At 35.6% G+C, this 16,682-nt stretch overlaps 1 protein-coding gene across 1 annotated transcript in view; it reads left to right on the plus strand.

The window, feature by feature from the left end:
• The window catches only part of LOC126964704 (pecanex-like protein 1), a 40,396-nt gene extending 26,624 nt beyond the window's left edge, over positions 1–13,772 (plus strand). Inside the window, exons 22-26 of the mRNA XM_050807979.1 lie at positions 93–209; positions 1,917–1,976; positions 4,407–4,555; positions 5,303–5,702; positions 6,563–13,772. Coding sequence (XP_050663936.1) covers positions 93–209; positions 1,917–1,976; positions 4,407–4,555; positions 5,303–5,702; positions 6,563–6,703 — 867 coding nt within the window. The 3' untranslated portion in view covers positions 6,704–13,772. The remainder of the gene's footprint in view (positions 1–92; positions 210–1,916; positions 1,977–4,406; positions 4,556–5,302; positions 5,703–6,562) is intronic.
• Positions 13,773–16,682: the final 2,910 nt, after the last annotated feature.

Below are 16,682 nucleotides of genomic sequence, written 5' to 3' on the forward strand. Positions count from 1 at the left end.
TTTATATATAAGTGTTAGGAAGTGGTTTCAAATACGCGCTATTTTGGCGATATCTCGGGGTAGCGGCCTTAAATCTATTGCTGTTTTTGCAGGGTGTGAGTCACAGTAGGGTACGTCATGACCGCGCATTACCCGCGTCGTTCCGGCTGCTGGCCGCGTCCGACAACGGCCGACTCGGAGCCGACTGTACGGACACGCACCACGCTCAGGTGTGGCGCTATACAAACATGATTACCTTAATTACCAGTGGGAGGCTCCTTTGCACAAGATGCCGGCTAGATTATGGGTACCACAACGGCGCCTATTTCTGCCGTGAAGCAGTCATGTGTAAGCATAACTGTGTTTCGGTCTGAAGGGCGCCGTAACTAGTGAAATTACTGGGTAAATGAGACTTGACTTCTTATGTCTCAAGGTGACCAGCGCAGTTGTAGTGCTGCTCAGAATTGATGGGGTTTTTCAAGAATCTTGTGCGGCACTGCATTGAAATGGTCAGGGCGTATCAATTACCATCAGCTGAACGTCCTGCTCGTCTCGTCTCTTATTTTCATAAAAAAAATGTTTTATAACCGCTTGTTGCAAAAAGCATCTTTAAAGTTAATGTTTCATTATATCACATTTTATCTTTGGGTGTCAAAATGAAAAAGAAAGTGACTCTATTAGATTTTATGAAACATTAACTATAAGCTTGGTTATAGACAGTCTCTCAAAGAAAAATTTAAAGAAATTTATATTATGACTGTTCATTTTTCGTTCACAAAAATCGTCACCTTTTTGCTCTTAATTGTGATTTTAATTATTATAACGCTAGAAATAAGGGATTGCTTGTAACTAATTCTAGTTGGTTTCATAAGATACATAATAGCTTTAAGGCTACACTTTTATAATAAAGTCCCAGCCACTGTTCAGGCATTATCTAAAAATAAATTATTTTTTTTTATTAGAAAATGGCTCTGTCGTAAATCCTACTAATCCACATCTGAATATCTAAGTGAGCCTGGAATCAGCCTAGCTAAACTCTCTAAGAAAAAAGCGATTCTATGAAACGTGCAGTGCATTTGACAGATGACGGTTATGATCTTGTAAAAAATGGACATAGCAGAAATCCTCTACGTTTTAAGCAACTGTTCGCTTTTAAACTTAGTCGGATTATAGTTCGTCGCCATATTGTAATTACTACTTCAAACTTATGTCGAATCTCACTGCACGTTTCATACTAAACTAAATTGCAATTTTCACTTAGGCCTTTTATTACGTACATCCTTTTTGGTAAATGTCCATAGATAACGACGCAAGTCCCGAGCGAAATTGCTCGAATTTGAAATTGGAGGGATATCTCGACTCTGACCTCTGTCTGTATCCTCCTCGTGTAAAATCTCATCACGGACGTCTGTCATATTGGGCTGAATCTTTACTCGTATTGACCAGGAAATACCTCTGAATTGATGAATATCTTAATTGTTGTGTAAATATTAATGTTATACGGTAATGTTATTTTATCTACACAAATGCTTTAAATCCTCTATTAAAGATTCTAAAACAGTTAGCTTATTGCCAACATTAAAACACAATGTCCTAATATCAGTTATATCATCGAAACGAGTGTTGTGATGAAATTCAATACAACATTACAACACTCGTTTGAATGATGTAATTGTTACTAGGACTGGCTTTTTTATGTTAGCACAAAGCTAACTGTTTCACAATCTTTTATAGAGGATTCATATTATGGGTGTAGATGAAGTCTTGTATGCAACTGTTGATAATTAGTTAAAACACTCATGTGATACTATTATCACATTCGTGTGTTAATACCCCTTATTACATAACAGTTGCATAAATAACTATTACTGTTCATACAAACTCGTTATATTGAAATCAGTTTTTGAATTTGATTCAACTGCACTTACTGTTGACAGAATAACAGTGGATGGCGTAGTAGAGAACACGCTCAGCCCAGACGAGCAGCCAGTGCTAAGGTAATCCCAATCATGTCATCATGTTTTAATGAACCCTTAGATCATTTATACGTCTAGATAGACTATGACAGCTGTGAAAACGTTGAAAAAAATTAAGTTTAGCACTAACCTCTATTTTGAGCAATTCACGCACACTAACACAAAGTGTCATACAAATCGCGAGTGTAAGACGTAGCTTGTCACGCACACTAAACTAATATTCCTGGTCTGTTTTTACCGGTTGTCTAACAGCAAGAGACTACCTAGGCTTATAAATTATCTAAGGATGCACCTTGATATATATCTTAAATTTGTGATGCGCTGTATTTAAGATATTTGGTGCCATATATGGTTGTTTGATAAGTAACTGCCTGTTCTAACGCATAGATTAGACTGTAATTCTATCTCTTTTCCCACTCGGTTTTGGTGACCTGCTGCGACGCAGTCACACTTTCACGCTCCGGTCGCCATTTTGTTGCGGTGCCGCGTTTTTATTTTCACGAGTTTGTAGAAGTCGACAAAAATAAAGCAACAAAAAAAGGGTCAGAATTGACCTATTTCCTATTTATTCAATCATCCAGAATATAATTAAAATCAACCGATTGAACAAACTCGGCTGATTCGCGTGACGTTTCGACCCAGTTCCAACAAACTGCCGCAGCGAAATTCATTAAACGGTTTCGCAACCCGTATTTAGAAGTGGAGGTGTGTCACAACCTTGATGGTTTTTTTATGGAAAATGGAGGACAAACGAGCGTACGGGTCTGGTGTTAAGTGATCACCGCCGCCCACATTCTCTTGCAACACCACAGGAGAGTTGCCGGCCTTAAGGAAGGTGTAAGCGCTTTTTTTTTGGAGGTACCCAGGAGGTATGTCGTATCGTCCCGGAAATAATGCACATGGAAGCTCATTCCACAGCTTTGTCGTACGTGTAAAAAAATTCGCTCTGTAATAATGCCGGCATTTGTAAACGAAGGACTATTTTAAGAAGTGAGGAGCAAGACGTTCTCCTGTCATATGTCCTGCTCATAACAATTCAGTGCCGCTTAGAATTGTCTCCGTAACCAAGTTATTCATGAGCTTAGATGGGAAAACGACGAAAAAAAAAAACTTTAGAACTAACCTCTATTTTGAGCAGTTCACTCACACTAACACAAATTGTCATACAAATGGTGAGCGTGATACGTAGCTTGTCACGCACACTAAACTAGTATTCCTGTACTGTTTTTATCGGGTGTCTAACAGCGAGAGACTCTATCTAGATGTATAAATTATCAAAATTCATGAGTTACGTATTTGTTTATTATGCGCCTTTGCCTTTTCCCTTCGTGCCTTTAATAAGAAAACACAAACAGTTAAATGTTTAAATACTTTTTTTACAAGGAATTTAATTTTAACGACCCACTCGTATTGTATAACGTAATATAATTAATTATGCCATTGCCAAGTAATATATGTATGTACTAGTTTTTGCGCAACGTAAAGTGCACGGATCTGCGCATTTTCGGTAGCTGACATCGCGCATGTGCGGTAGACAGCGCCCAACCATTTGCGCTCCATTTTCAACTTTTATCTGTAATAAATATATTTTCATTTATTTCAATACCGTAGAAATAGTTACACCGAGATACCACGGTGCCGCAACCAGTCGCCGCTACCAACAAAATATTATAGCTCTATTGAGAGTTACTCACCTGGTGTCCGTTTGGCTGTCAACCAATTTGGTGGCGTGATCAGCTCGGACGCGTGCACATAATGTTACTGGTCGCGCCACCACTAATTACAGTAGAGCTCTGTGGTGACTCACTCACTTGGCTGCCAGTTCATTGTATAAAACACTTGTATGCTGTTGTATTTTGTTTTTTAATTGCATACGATGGATAATTTCGAAACAGAAATGTTTATTAGATTCAAAGTAGGCCATCAATTTAGAATAAATCGTTATCAGATATTTCCGATAGAGATAATGAATAGCTTAATAAGAATGAACCCAACAGTATTTCTTTTTCTCTTAAACTTTCTTTTCCTACTTACATACAGCAGCCGTGCTATCTCTTCGAGGTACATATTGATACTGTCTCAGTGTGGTGTGGTGACTCTGGTGTCTGTATGATGTCTAGTTTGTAGTAGTAGTAGTCGAACACACGTATTTTGTTAGCTCGAATTGGTATTATTATGACGTTTTCCGCACAAAAGATTTTCTATCAACTCTTGGATCTCGAAACTCATTTATTTTGCATATTTTCTAGGATCCTGTTCTAGAAGAATATTCTTTGCCCACTAAGACATTACTGATACCAGACTCGACGTAACCGAGTAGTAGGCATAACAAGTGTATATTTGTTGCAAGTTCTGAGTACTTTCACAATACTGCTTGGCGGCAGAAAAATTTAGGAGTAGTATGATTACGGTAGGAGCTTGCAGAAAAAGTAAGGTAATGAAATAATGCAGGTGTCGTCAAGTCACCCTCACAGCGGCTCGTCGTCGCTGGAGGAGGTGGTCATGTCGAGCAGCGGGCCGGACGTGTCGCTCACGGACTGCAGGATCATCGCCAACCGGAACGCCAGGCAGGACCTTGCGCACAACCCCTTCGCAGTGAGGTAAGCACTTAACACACGAACTGACGTCATTTGCGAGACGATTTGCTAAATGTAGTAGGAATGTAAATAGTACCTTCTTCAAAGCTCATTGCGTAGGCATGTATACCTGTCAGCTGTGGGTAACATTTACACTCAAAGCATTTAAAAGGATAGGGGTCCAGTATCCAGTATAATGGTATCACTATATATGGTATGGTATGATATAGTTAATAATAACCATAGACTAATATTTTGATTTTTTTATCTGTGCTACGTCGCTGCTAAGTGTCTTAAGTAAAAATATAGTTTAGACGCAAACGACCATGCCAGACACTGCCTCACCAATTTACATCATTTATACAAAATGTACATATTCAAAAATTATATAATGAATATAATATGACCATTTAAAATTGAATAAATAATACAAAACTTGCGAATGGAAAAATGTAAAAGAAATTTTAAGCAAAAAAACAAACCGACTTCAAAAACACTATTCCAAAACAACAGATATGATGTGCACTAAAAAGAAAAAGCAAAATTTATGAACGGTGCGGGACACGAACCCGCGATCTGACAACCTTAGAGTTGAACAACATATACCTAAATTTACGACCCATGCGTACTCGAACGGTTATCTCATTTGGAAAGAGCGCTTGGACAGAAGCGTTCGAGTTCATAAATTTTGGTAACAAATTTAATTTATATTAAATTAATCCCAGAAGTGAGGGGTTATCACTTTAAAATAACAAATTGTTTAAATTACAGGTACTTCATGAACGAAGGCACTTCCAAGGACCTATCGAAGATATCTAAAGAGATTCGCCACGAACGAGAGAGCTATCGGGAACTAACCGGCCGATACACGGAGAAATCAGACTCGATACCGTTGAAGGAGACGCAGTACGGCGACTCGATGAAAGATATCGACAGAAAGAGCCTTAAAAGTAAAGAGATAAAGACGAAAATCAAACGCTCTGATTCTGGCAGGGACGTGTTGAACATCAGCGTTGGGAGTAAAGTATTGATTACTGAGCCATTGGGGGTGTACGATTGTATTAATTTGGGGAGGAGGATTGATGTGGCGTGGCCTTCGGAGGCGCAGAGGGAGAGGGGAGGGAGGAATTTCTGGGGGAGCTGGGTGCCTCAGGCGGGGATGGATGGACTGGTACGTAGTAGCAGTTTTTTTATGACAATAAGGGACGAGACGGACAGGACGTTCAGCTGATGGTAATTGATACCCCCTGCTCAATGCAGTGCCGCTGAGGATTCTTAAAAAACCCAAAAATTCTGGCCGGCACTACAAATGCTCTCGTCACCTTGAGACAAGATGTTAAGTCTAATTTGCCCAGTAATTTCACTAGCTACAGACCGAAACACAGTAATGCTTACACGTTACTGTTTCATGGCAGAAATAGGCGTCGTTCTGGTACCCATAATATAGCCGGCATCCTGCGCAGAGTAGCCTCCCACTGGTAAATTTATCTGGGCCATCTCGCGTTTATTATCATCATCATCTGGAGAGTATCACAAAGTTTGTCAAATCCCTCCCACTGGACTCTAATTTAATTCTAAGCCGAATCTTAAAAATTTTAGGCACTACCTGAATTTTGGGTGGTATATTTTGACGTTGAATAAGAGAAGTCAATAATATACCAGTGGCAGCCTCCCACGGTACCACAACGGCGCCTATTTCTGCCGCGAAGCCGTAATGTGTAAGCATTACTATGTTTCAGTCTGAATCACTGTAGAATCAGTCATATGAATTTTGTCGATACGTACTTAATGTAAGCTGTTCTGTGCCCTTCTCAGAAAACGAAGGGCGGGCATTATTCTTCGACAGCCAGAATCGGTACGCTCCCGAGGTAGACTCACTTTAAGGACCGCTATCATATTTTGAATAATTGGGGGACACTATATGCAAAACATACCATGCATGGTCTGTTTTTTTTTTTTAGTCCTACGTCTACTTCATCATATCAGCCGATTTGATTTTATGATGCATAAGAATGTCTTGAATTTTTTCAGGTTGTTCACAAGTGGACCCCGAACCATCGCGACCCCAAGCTAAGGTCCCACGTGGACAAATGTATTCTGCTGGTGCAAATTGATGACAAGTTCGTGCCCATCGCAGAAAACTGCGTGCAGGACTTGGGTGACGAAGTTTGAACTCTATTTGTGTAGCAATAGGAACTATAATGGCTACAAATGTGTTGCTTATCACTCGAACAATTCAACATCGGTATTTATGATTGAGTCTATGGTATTATTTATAAATCGTTTGTATGAACACTTACTGGAAATTGGACTTTATTACTGAGAATTTAGAGTCTAACTTCCGTATTGTCGTATTGAATCTAATGGCCCTGATTTTTTTTTAATTTACCTGGCTTATGCTGATTAAATATTTGAGATGGGTTTTTTGAGTTCCTTCACGACACATACTAGTATATGAATAGTACGGTATATTATAAAGCGCTAACGATTCGAAAAATAATTGTGTGTTTATAGAGTTACACTACGTTCGGAGTTTGGATTTTCTCAGCTGGATGTGTCTGGAAGTAACTTTCTGCCACGTTCAACCTAAGAGTGCTTCCTTGCGTTAACTGTGTTTCCAAGACAGCGCCCCTAAGGTACCATGTGGCTTAACTTAACTTCAAGTCTCATACTCCCAAGTCTCATAATCTCGGATTTTTTTTTCATCGGGAAAAAAAACCGCATTAAATTTTCACAACGGCAGCGCTCCTGTGACTTCTCAGCTGATCACTTCGTTATTTGACCCGTGAGCTCCTTTGATTTTCTATCCCCATAAAAACATATGGAACTACGCAGTTTAATGCAATTGTGAAATAGGATTGTTCGAATATATCAGTACTGGAATGAGAAATAACAAAGTACGGTAAAAATAGATTTAAAAACACTTGTTACCAGGGATTTAAAAATTACCAATGGTGTATGTAAATAAATATTTGTTGTATCTGGTATAAAATGTATAGATAAGTTTATTAACTTCTTCCAAATTAAAGTTTATACTATTCATAATGTTATATGGATGGAGGTTCATTCGCCTTGATAAGTATAAATTTCAAATTACTTTGGAGATGTACAACTGGATTATTTGCGGGATAAAACTGTTTACAGTTAATTCTTTTACAGTACCTAAATATAATAGAATTGTATATAGTGTAAATATTGTATAATATGGTGTGGCTAAGTAATTTGGTCTGTTGATGTCTCCCAAATATTATTATTAATAATACTTGTATTCATTATTCTATTGTATATATTAATAATGTCAATCATCTCGATATGTTAATTATATTGAGTCTGCCTCACATACACAGTATTAGAATACTTCTGGTTTTGCAAGGGATCATATGCGCCGCATTAAGTGAAATAAAAATAAATAAGAAAGACCAGTATTAAACGAGATTGATAGATATTCAATCTTTCCATTTTATTTTTATTTCTATTAAGGTCGATCCACACATACCGCGGGGTTTGGCTTAGCCGGCGGTATGGAGGCAATTTTTTATATCATTGCCACTGAAGGCCGCAGTATCGCTGTGATTATCGTTGAAGTTAGTGGTGTATTCGTGTGTCGACATGACAGTTCGGTCGGCGGCAATGTTGGGGATTAGCACCGAAAACGCGAACAATACCGGCGACACGTGTGTGTGGATCCACCTTAAGAATGCCTTTACTTGCAGTGAGCAAGTAAAGATTAACATTAAGATTAATTATCAATTTGTAATATTTGATCCGTGTTTGTTTTTACATTACATTTATTCGGATTATAAATTCGGATTTTCAGTCGTGAAGTCTTAGAAACATAACTTTATGGTTATGTAACGCAAACGGCGCCCAACTTAGATTATGTGCCGAATATTAATAACTGTCTGACATTCTATAAATAACTAGTGAAAAGTATAACCATTATCGGTTCCTGCATACACATAGGTATATTCTGTAATATTGTTTATCATAATGCATAAAAAAAAGATCTCCTCGACGCTTTTGACACAAAACACTATTATTTCAGGCCTTATTTGTATGCAATGAAAAGCGGCGAAACGAAAGACAGCGAAAGGTTCGTTCCAGGATTCTTATAGGTCTTTCATTATCATCCGTTAACTTTGTTTCGGCGTCATTCGTTGTATATGGACCCAGCATTATGATATTAAGTCGCACTTACGATCGCCCCGTATTTTTCTCTTCTACTTGTGCTAAACTTGAAACTGCGGGTCAAAATCCCTTGCACCAGAACTGTACCGCGGCTAGAAAATAGTGAATTTTCGAAATGAGCATATCATCAAGTTCCAAAAAGTTTTAATCATATAAACTTATATATAGTTGTACTATACGAAGTATTTATTATTACGTGTAAGGTTACCTGTTTATATCTAGCAAACATCTGTGGGTTATGAAGTTGCCTTATTATATTTTAGACTGATTTTATCAATGGTGTGTCTGTATGTGTATGCTTGTACTAGCGTTATAAGAACACATGTAAAGTGCGGTGGCTAAAAGGAACCATTTTGGTCCATCTATCGTTACCTGTCCTTCTTTGTCGCATATCGCTCACACTATTCAACGGCTCACCCAAAGGTTACTGTTTACAAAGTACATGATACTATCGGCGTTTCAAATACAATTGGCCATGAAGTAACATTTGAGAATGAACCAAGAATATATCAAATCAAATCAAAATCATGTAGGTCACGGAACTGACACTTTAAAAAAAATCTTATTGAATTTAATTAGAAATTACTGGGCAAATGAGGCTTCACATCTTATGTCTCAAGGTGACTAGCGCAATTGTACTACCGCTCAGACTTTTTGGGTTTTTCAAGAATCCTGAGCGGCACTACATTGTAATGGGCAGGGTGTATCAGTAACCATCAACTGAACGTCCTGCTCGTCCCTTATTTTCATAAAAAAATTAATAAATTACAAATAAACTTGCTATAAAGTTATACCTGAGAATATATCAAATCAAATCAAAATCACTTTATTCATGTAGGTCACGGATATTATACTTATAAAAAAAATATTGAATTTACCGCTACTTCGTAAAGGGTTGAGCTAAGGAGAAGAAGTAGGAAGAAACTCATTTGCAACTCTTTTAAATCATTATTTACATTTTTATCGTTTTACAAATCATTTCAATTTCTACTTGCATCCCGTGCCACTAAATAAGTTAAAAAAAAATATAATTCTGAAGTTTTTCGAATGTCAAGCAGCCTTGCAAATAAACGCAGAAAACGTATATTTCTAAACATTTTGCATATTCTTGGTTTATTCTCAGTTATAACTTTATAATAAGTTTATTTGTAAGGCCGTGTAAGTTTTAATAAATGTTACAACACATACTATCTACGTGTTTTATGCCATAAACTTATATGCATACAATGATAAATCTATATATAATGAACATATACATATTTATAATGAAAATGGTCATTGCTTGAGGCTCAATCACGCCTAACCACTGATCGTATCGATATAAAACTACCACCATTAAATCGACAAATTTTTCGAATTCCAACGTTCCTTCCTTGATTTATTTCCTTTTAAAATTTGCCCAGCGAACCGTGCGGGAACAGCTAGTAGGTATAATAATAATGAAAATGGTCTTTGTTTGAGGCTCAATCACGCCTAATTGTATCGACATGAAACTACCACCATTCGATGCGAAATTTATCCTAGATGGTTAATGGCTACTAATTTTTCGAATTCCAACCTTCCTTCGTTGATTTATTTCCTTTTAAAATTTGCCCAGCGAAGCGCCCGCCCGAACGTCTAGTTTTACATAAATTAAAATAATTAGATAAATTCTGATAACATTATACCATTTAAGAGCTTTATTTCTCAGAACAATATTACAATATTCACTTATAGAGAAAATGTATTCTAATTACTATATAATATTATGTGAGCCGCGAGAATATAACAATATCTATAAATCGATTATTTTTCTTGTTTAAATATCAATATTAACAAATTAAGTAAAGTGGAAAAAAAGCAGTAAACACACACTAGATGAAACCCTTAAAAAGACATAACTATACAAATTATAATCTAAAGAACATTCATAAATAAGTTATCTACACTACTATACGCTTAAAATATAGAGTTTGTTAATCAATTATAATAATAACTAGAATTTTGTTAATAATAATTTTGCATGCCAGAAATGGCCGATAACATTGATACATTAAAACTACTTACACCCATTGTTACATGTTTTCTAGCAAAATAAAGAATTTATTATTATTATTATTATTACACTAAAGACACAATACAATAATACAAAATCTTTAGTGAATTTACTTTGATTCGGGGGATTTTGTTAAAATATATCTATCTCTTTCTGTCAACTAGTTGTCATAAATCTTCGCGACGTTTTTACTTTGAAATACTACCCTTACGCTAATTGTCTAACATATTTCTGTAACCAGTTCAAGTTTAAGAAGCGCAAAGATAATTGTGCGACAAGGACAGGTAGCTACGGGTCAGCGTCCTAAAATATCTATTCTCGGCGACCGTACTGTTACTGTACCAAATGTTATCATAAATCAATGCAGTAAGTGCAACATTATTCGCACTTTTATATTTTCATAACTATTTCGAGCATACAGAGTTTACTTTAGTACTTTGTATGGTAATATGAAGAATTCAATCCTAAAATCAAAAACACTATTCATATAGGTCACGGAAATGACACTTATGAATGTCAAAAAAAAGTTATGTGCAATCAAAATCAGGTAATTTTAAATATCCAAACTATAATATGTAATAAAATATTTAAAAGTCTATATATTTTTTAATTGTTTTATCAGTTTAAAAAATTAATTATTTTAGCTGCAACCGTAGGCCGTATCTACGTGTTTCTCTCAAAATCATAAACTTAGTATAGGAGCGTAATAGACGAACACTGTGTGAAAGTGAGTTAACTATCCTTACATAAAAACCTAGGTGTGAGAGAGAGACGGAATAGATGAAGGCCATGAAACCGTTTTGAAACAATTTAGTGTCCATTAGTCTCCTATCAAATTATACCGCGTTTTATTTTGTGTTTTTAACGCTATTGTTCTGTGTTTAAACGGATATAATTTAATAAATATAATGGTTTCGTGTTGGGTTGTTGTTACATATAGCAACAATCCAACTAAAGAAACACAGGAAAATACGGATTCTTCGATACTACTTTCGTGATGCATAAAGAACATATGCACTGAAATACTGAATATTTCATTTTCTGTACCCAATAAACACTATTTTCTTAAGATTATAATCGCTTAAGAAAATATGTGTTAGATAATAAAATATTTTATACTTGAAAAATATGCCGTTTATCAAAATTTATCATTGGGATCGACCAAAAGCAAAATACTAAACACTTCAGTAACACTCTTAACACATCAGTAAAACTATCAGACATGAACATTTTATTCTTTTATTTAGTCTATTACGCCAGTATACTAAGTTTATGCTTAATACATTTTGATACCTTTATTTCAATAAGTGGGTACTAAAAGATGTTTATGTAGGAGGTGGATTTTTTTAATGTGCGAACAAGTGAGCTTTTACTGTTATATTATCGAAATGTCACAATGTCGGCAATAAGTTGCGGAAGTCAGTTCTCGAAACACAATCCGTCCAAAAAGTTGTGTTTCGCGGTGCCGGTGTATGTATGTATGTAAATATAATGTACTCGGGTCTCGTTGCTAAGTGTAATGCACAATCTAATTGTTAAATGTTTCAAATATATGACTGTTTATCATTAAGTGAAAGTTGGCTTAGTATTCATACATATTATGTCTATTTTGTTTGAGTAAATAATTGAACTTAACATATATAACATCTAATAATTGATATATCTACGGGTCACTGTTATTTGGTAATAAATAATCATTTGTTATTTCGATTCTATTATTACAATAAATAATGTAAACTTTGATATTTAAAAATACGGCTTGATGCTTCGGCGATAATAATATTTAATCATGTTTTTGATGGCAGACAATTATTTTATTCTTAGACCATTTATACGTCGCGTCAGGAATATTAGTTTAGTGTGCATGACAAGCTACGTCTTACACTCGCGATTTCTATGACACTTTGTCTTAGTTTGCGTAAACTTGGCCAAAATAGAAGTTAGTTCTAAATATGGAGGGTAGAGGTAAGGAGAATCATCTGTGTATATGAAAAAGTGTCCGTCAAAATGAATTAAATTAGGGTGGCGCTACAGTCGCATCAGGGTAAATCATAAAAGAACAAATATAAAATAATACTAATCGCTCTAGGTGCACGTTTCCTTATAATTATTTTTTAAGGTTATGTTTATAACATTATTTTGTACAACGTAAGTAGTTGAAATTTAACACAATAACAATAATATGAGATTTTTAACTCGGCATACTTCAATTCGTTTACTATTGCTACATTCGCCATACTTTATACCCATACACAGAAGCTACACCAGCGCCATTGTGGAAGCTTTTTGAACTGTTATTTACAACATAAGCTGGAGACTTTTTCAAATTTTCTCCCTTATTAGATGATACTCCTTGCCTCTACCCTCCATAGTTCTTAAGTCTATTTTTTTCGATGTTTTCACAGCTGTCATAGTCTATCTAGACTTATAAATGATCTAAGGTTTTATTATTATTATTATTCTGATTCTAAATTTTATAATTTGTCACTGTTTTGTTTAGCTATAGCGTGATTTGTTTGCTAATCTCAAAGTGAAGATGTAACATTTTTTTTTAATTTAATTCAAGACCATGGATGCTAGTCCTTCAGTCGGAATAATAAAATGGAAACTGATCTTCACTAAGATCAGTTTCTCCAGTGTTGCTAGTAAACGACATAGAATTAAGTATTACCAGCATTATACATCCACATTTAATTATCTTTTGGCTTTGTCACAACCCATAGTCATTTTACAAATGTTAATGTTGCATAATTTTTCGAGTAAAACATCTATATAATATAATAATTAAAATAAATATCATTTCCATGTTTTACTCTATTTACAAGTATTGTAATAAAGTTTTATTTCACAGCCAACTTTCGTTAACTTTATAATTATCAATGTTGAATTTCAATCATGGATTTTAAATTGTCATGACAGTGTGATAGTGGCCTTAAATAAGTCGAGCGGTGGCTGAATGGAGTGTTGTGAAGGCCTGTTAATGATAACGAATTAAAAAATAAATGGTACATAAATTAATGTTGACTTTTATTTTTGATACTCCTAACTTTCTTCAATGGAATTTCTGAATGGATCTGAATGTTAATTGTTCATGGGCGGCTTCAAAATATCTTAGATAATTTATGCGTCTTTCAAGACGTAAAAATAGAGCCCCTTAGCCTCTAGAGCCTCTTGCTACTAGACAACCGATGAAAACAAGCCAGGTTTAATTACTATATTGTGCGTGACAAACTTCGTCGAACACTCGCGATTTCTATATCACTTTGTGTTAGTGTGCGTGCATTGCTCAAAGTAGAGGTTAACTGTCAACCTCAACGTTTTTCGACGTTTTCACAGCCGACGTTGACACAGTTTATCTAGACGTATAAATCTATAATACTAATAATAAACATATCTAAGCAAAAAAGATTGAAACGGCATGGGAGTGGCTTAATTACGTGGTATTAATCCTTTTCAAGTTAATAACATATATTTTGGTTTAATTTATAAATTCATTGGTGAAAGATACCATAGTGGATCTTTTTTCTCTTTGTATAAGAATACTTTCGAAGAAATACTTCGATTGGATTTTAAAGTGAAATATAATTATTACACTTTAAAAAAATCGCCTCGAATTCTGTCGCCCATCTATCGCATGTTGCATTACAATTGATTAAGATTGTAGTAGAGGTGAACTTGTATCTTTAATTCAACATCTGCTCTCAAGTCAGATTGGCCGCGCGGTCCAAGGCGTCAGATATAAGTTCTGGTTCCCGAGAGGGAGGTTCGCACCCCACACCTGACAAAAGGGTTTTTTTTATTACATTTTTATTTTATGAATATGTAAAGCATAATATATAAATTTGTGATTTATCTATGCTAATATAAATATGTTATTTAGAGAGAAAAAAATTAACTTTATTTATTTTATTTCTTATTAACAAATTACATAATATTATAAATATCAAAATTCTTGTACATACATAAACTCATTCCGATTTTTACCGTGTACAAAAGGTCTTCGTAAACTACATACAAATATTAATGAAAAACATAACAAAACAAAAGCATTAACATTTAGGTGCTACGAAATTATATGAACAACATTACAAACTAAATAATATACATTTATATTCAATTTACTTCCATCGTTGTTTCATAAACCACACATTTGCTTTTTTTCGGCCTTAAAAAGTAACTAAATATCTTCGGATACCTTTATTGAAAATTGTCGTGTAATTTTTAAGTACAAGTTCCGGTGTGGAATTAGCAGAAGGAATAAACTCGCAATTAATACTGTCTTTGGAACTCCTCTGGTAGGTATAACCAATGACGTTCAATACATAATAGACTAACCACAACATATAAAAACAAAGACACACGAACCATGCCACAATATAAACCTACTATTGCTATACATTGCGGCATTTACTGCAGTTGTTTATAATATTATTGGTCAATAAGCAGCAATGTAAAATATTTATTTATTTTAGATTTGACTCGGACAGTGACCAAGGACTAAGGAGAAAGAAGAAGTGTGCTTACGTTGTCTTTAAGCACACTTTTCTTCGTTATCAGACTGCGAATGATAATTATTTCCTTAAATGTGTATAGAACGTCATTGGATACGGCTAATGCCATCCACATTAATCTACCAAGGAATCAGCGGCAAGGTTTGATGTTAGCATACTCACATTAAAGTCCAAAATCGATAAACTAAAGCTTAAAAGTTGCATGTCCCATCATTATCTGACGTACATAGAGTAGCACGCACCCTGCCTTTAATGTTAAATCGGCACAGGAATTATGGATTTTCGGGAGCGTGCGGTCAAAACTAGATAGTAGTATAATAGCAAGCCAATCCGCACTCAATATCCTCTCCTTTTTTTTTCAGGAGAGGAGGAAATAGTATATTACGCCTACCTAGGGAGAAAAGTAGGTCATCCTCACCCGCGGAATATTGGCAATGCCCTACTTATCTCACGTGGTGCGTATACGATTTTTTGTCCCTCGTAGGTACCGGGGACTAAAAGCGAGCTTTTCAAGGAGGTACATTTACGTATTGAAGACCCCGAAACGGAGCCCATATATCGGACTAGGGTGTAAAAACCTCCTCTGTGCTGATAGCCCTAAAGGCTTTTACAGCGAAGCCAGGTGGGGGCCTTGGAGGCCGAGGTGCCTCTCTATTACTGCAGGTCAACAGTCAGTTTTAAAACTTCTCCTTGTCCATGGCTAGGTAGAATAGTTCTTGGACTGGCTTGATACCAGTCCACTTCCTTATGTATCTGAACCAAGACATTTTTTTTCTTCAAATACCTCTTTTACCAGCTATTTTTCCCATCAAAATAGTTTGCAGCAGGCGGTACCTATCGTTGCGTAGTATATGACAGAGGTACGAGATCATACGCTGTTTGATGGTTGAAGCTTATCCATAGATGATTTGATAGTAACACATCCAGTCAAGCAATGACGGCGAACTTTATACTTAGACCGATGCACCAACCTACCTTCACGATTCTTGCTTGTAATAACTCAAGACCACACAGGGCTCGACTAACCATTATGTCTCTATAGACATGACGTACATTTAGAAACCTTCCAACATCATACTTATTTGCCAGGCTTGCCGCCAATACGGTATATTATATACATGAAAAAAAATCCAGTCATTCGAGTACCGATCCCTAGAGTTCTACTAGAAAGGTAGATATAACTTAACTTCCTGTGAGAGATAGCGAGAGTAAATATTTCTATTAAAAAATATATTTTTCATCAAAATAAAAATGTTTCAATTCTTCAGTAGGTACAAAACGGCAAATTTATAGGTACTTCAACTCCTTTGAGTTCAGAGGATGTTCTTCTAAACGGACGAACGTATGGAAGAACAGTAGAATTTGTTAAGTATATAAAATGTTTTTATAAAAATAAATATTTTTAAGGACTTCATTT

Source organism: Leptidea sinapis, chromosome 5 (genome assembly GCF_905404315.1).
Source record: "Leptidea sinapis chromosome 5, ilLepSina1.1, whole genome shotgun sequence".
In the NCBI taxonomy this organism is placed as follows: domain Eukaryota; kingdom Metazoa; phylum Arthropoda; class Insecta; order Lepidoptera; family Pieridae; genus Leptidea; species Leptidea sinapis.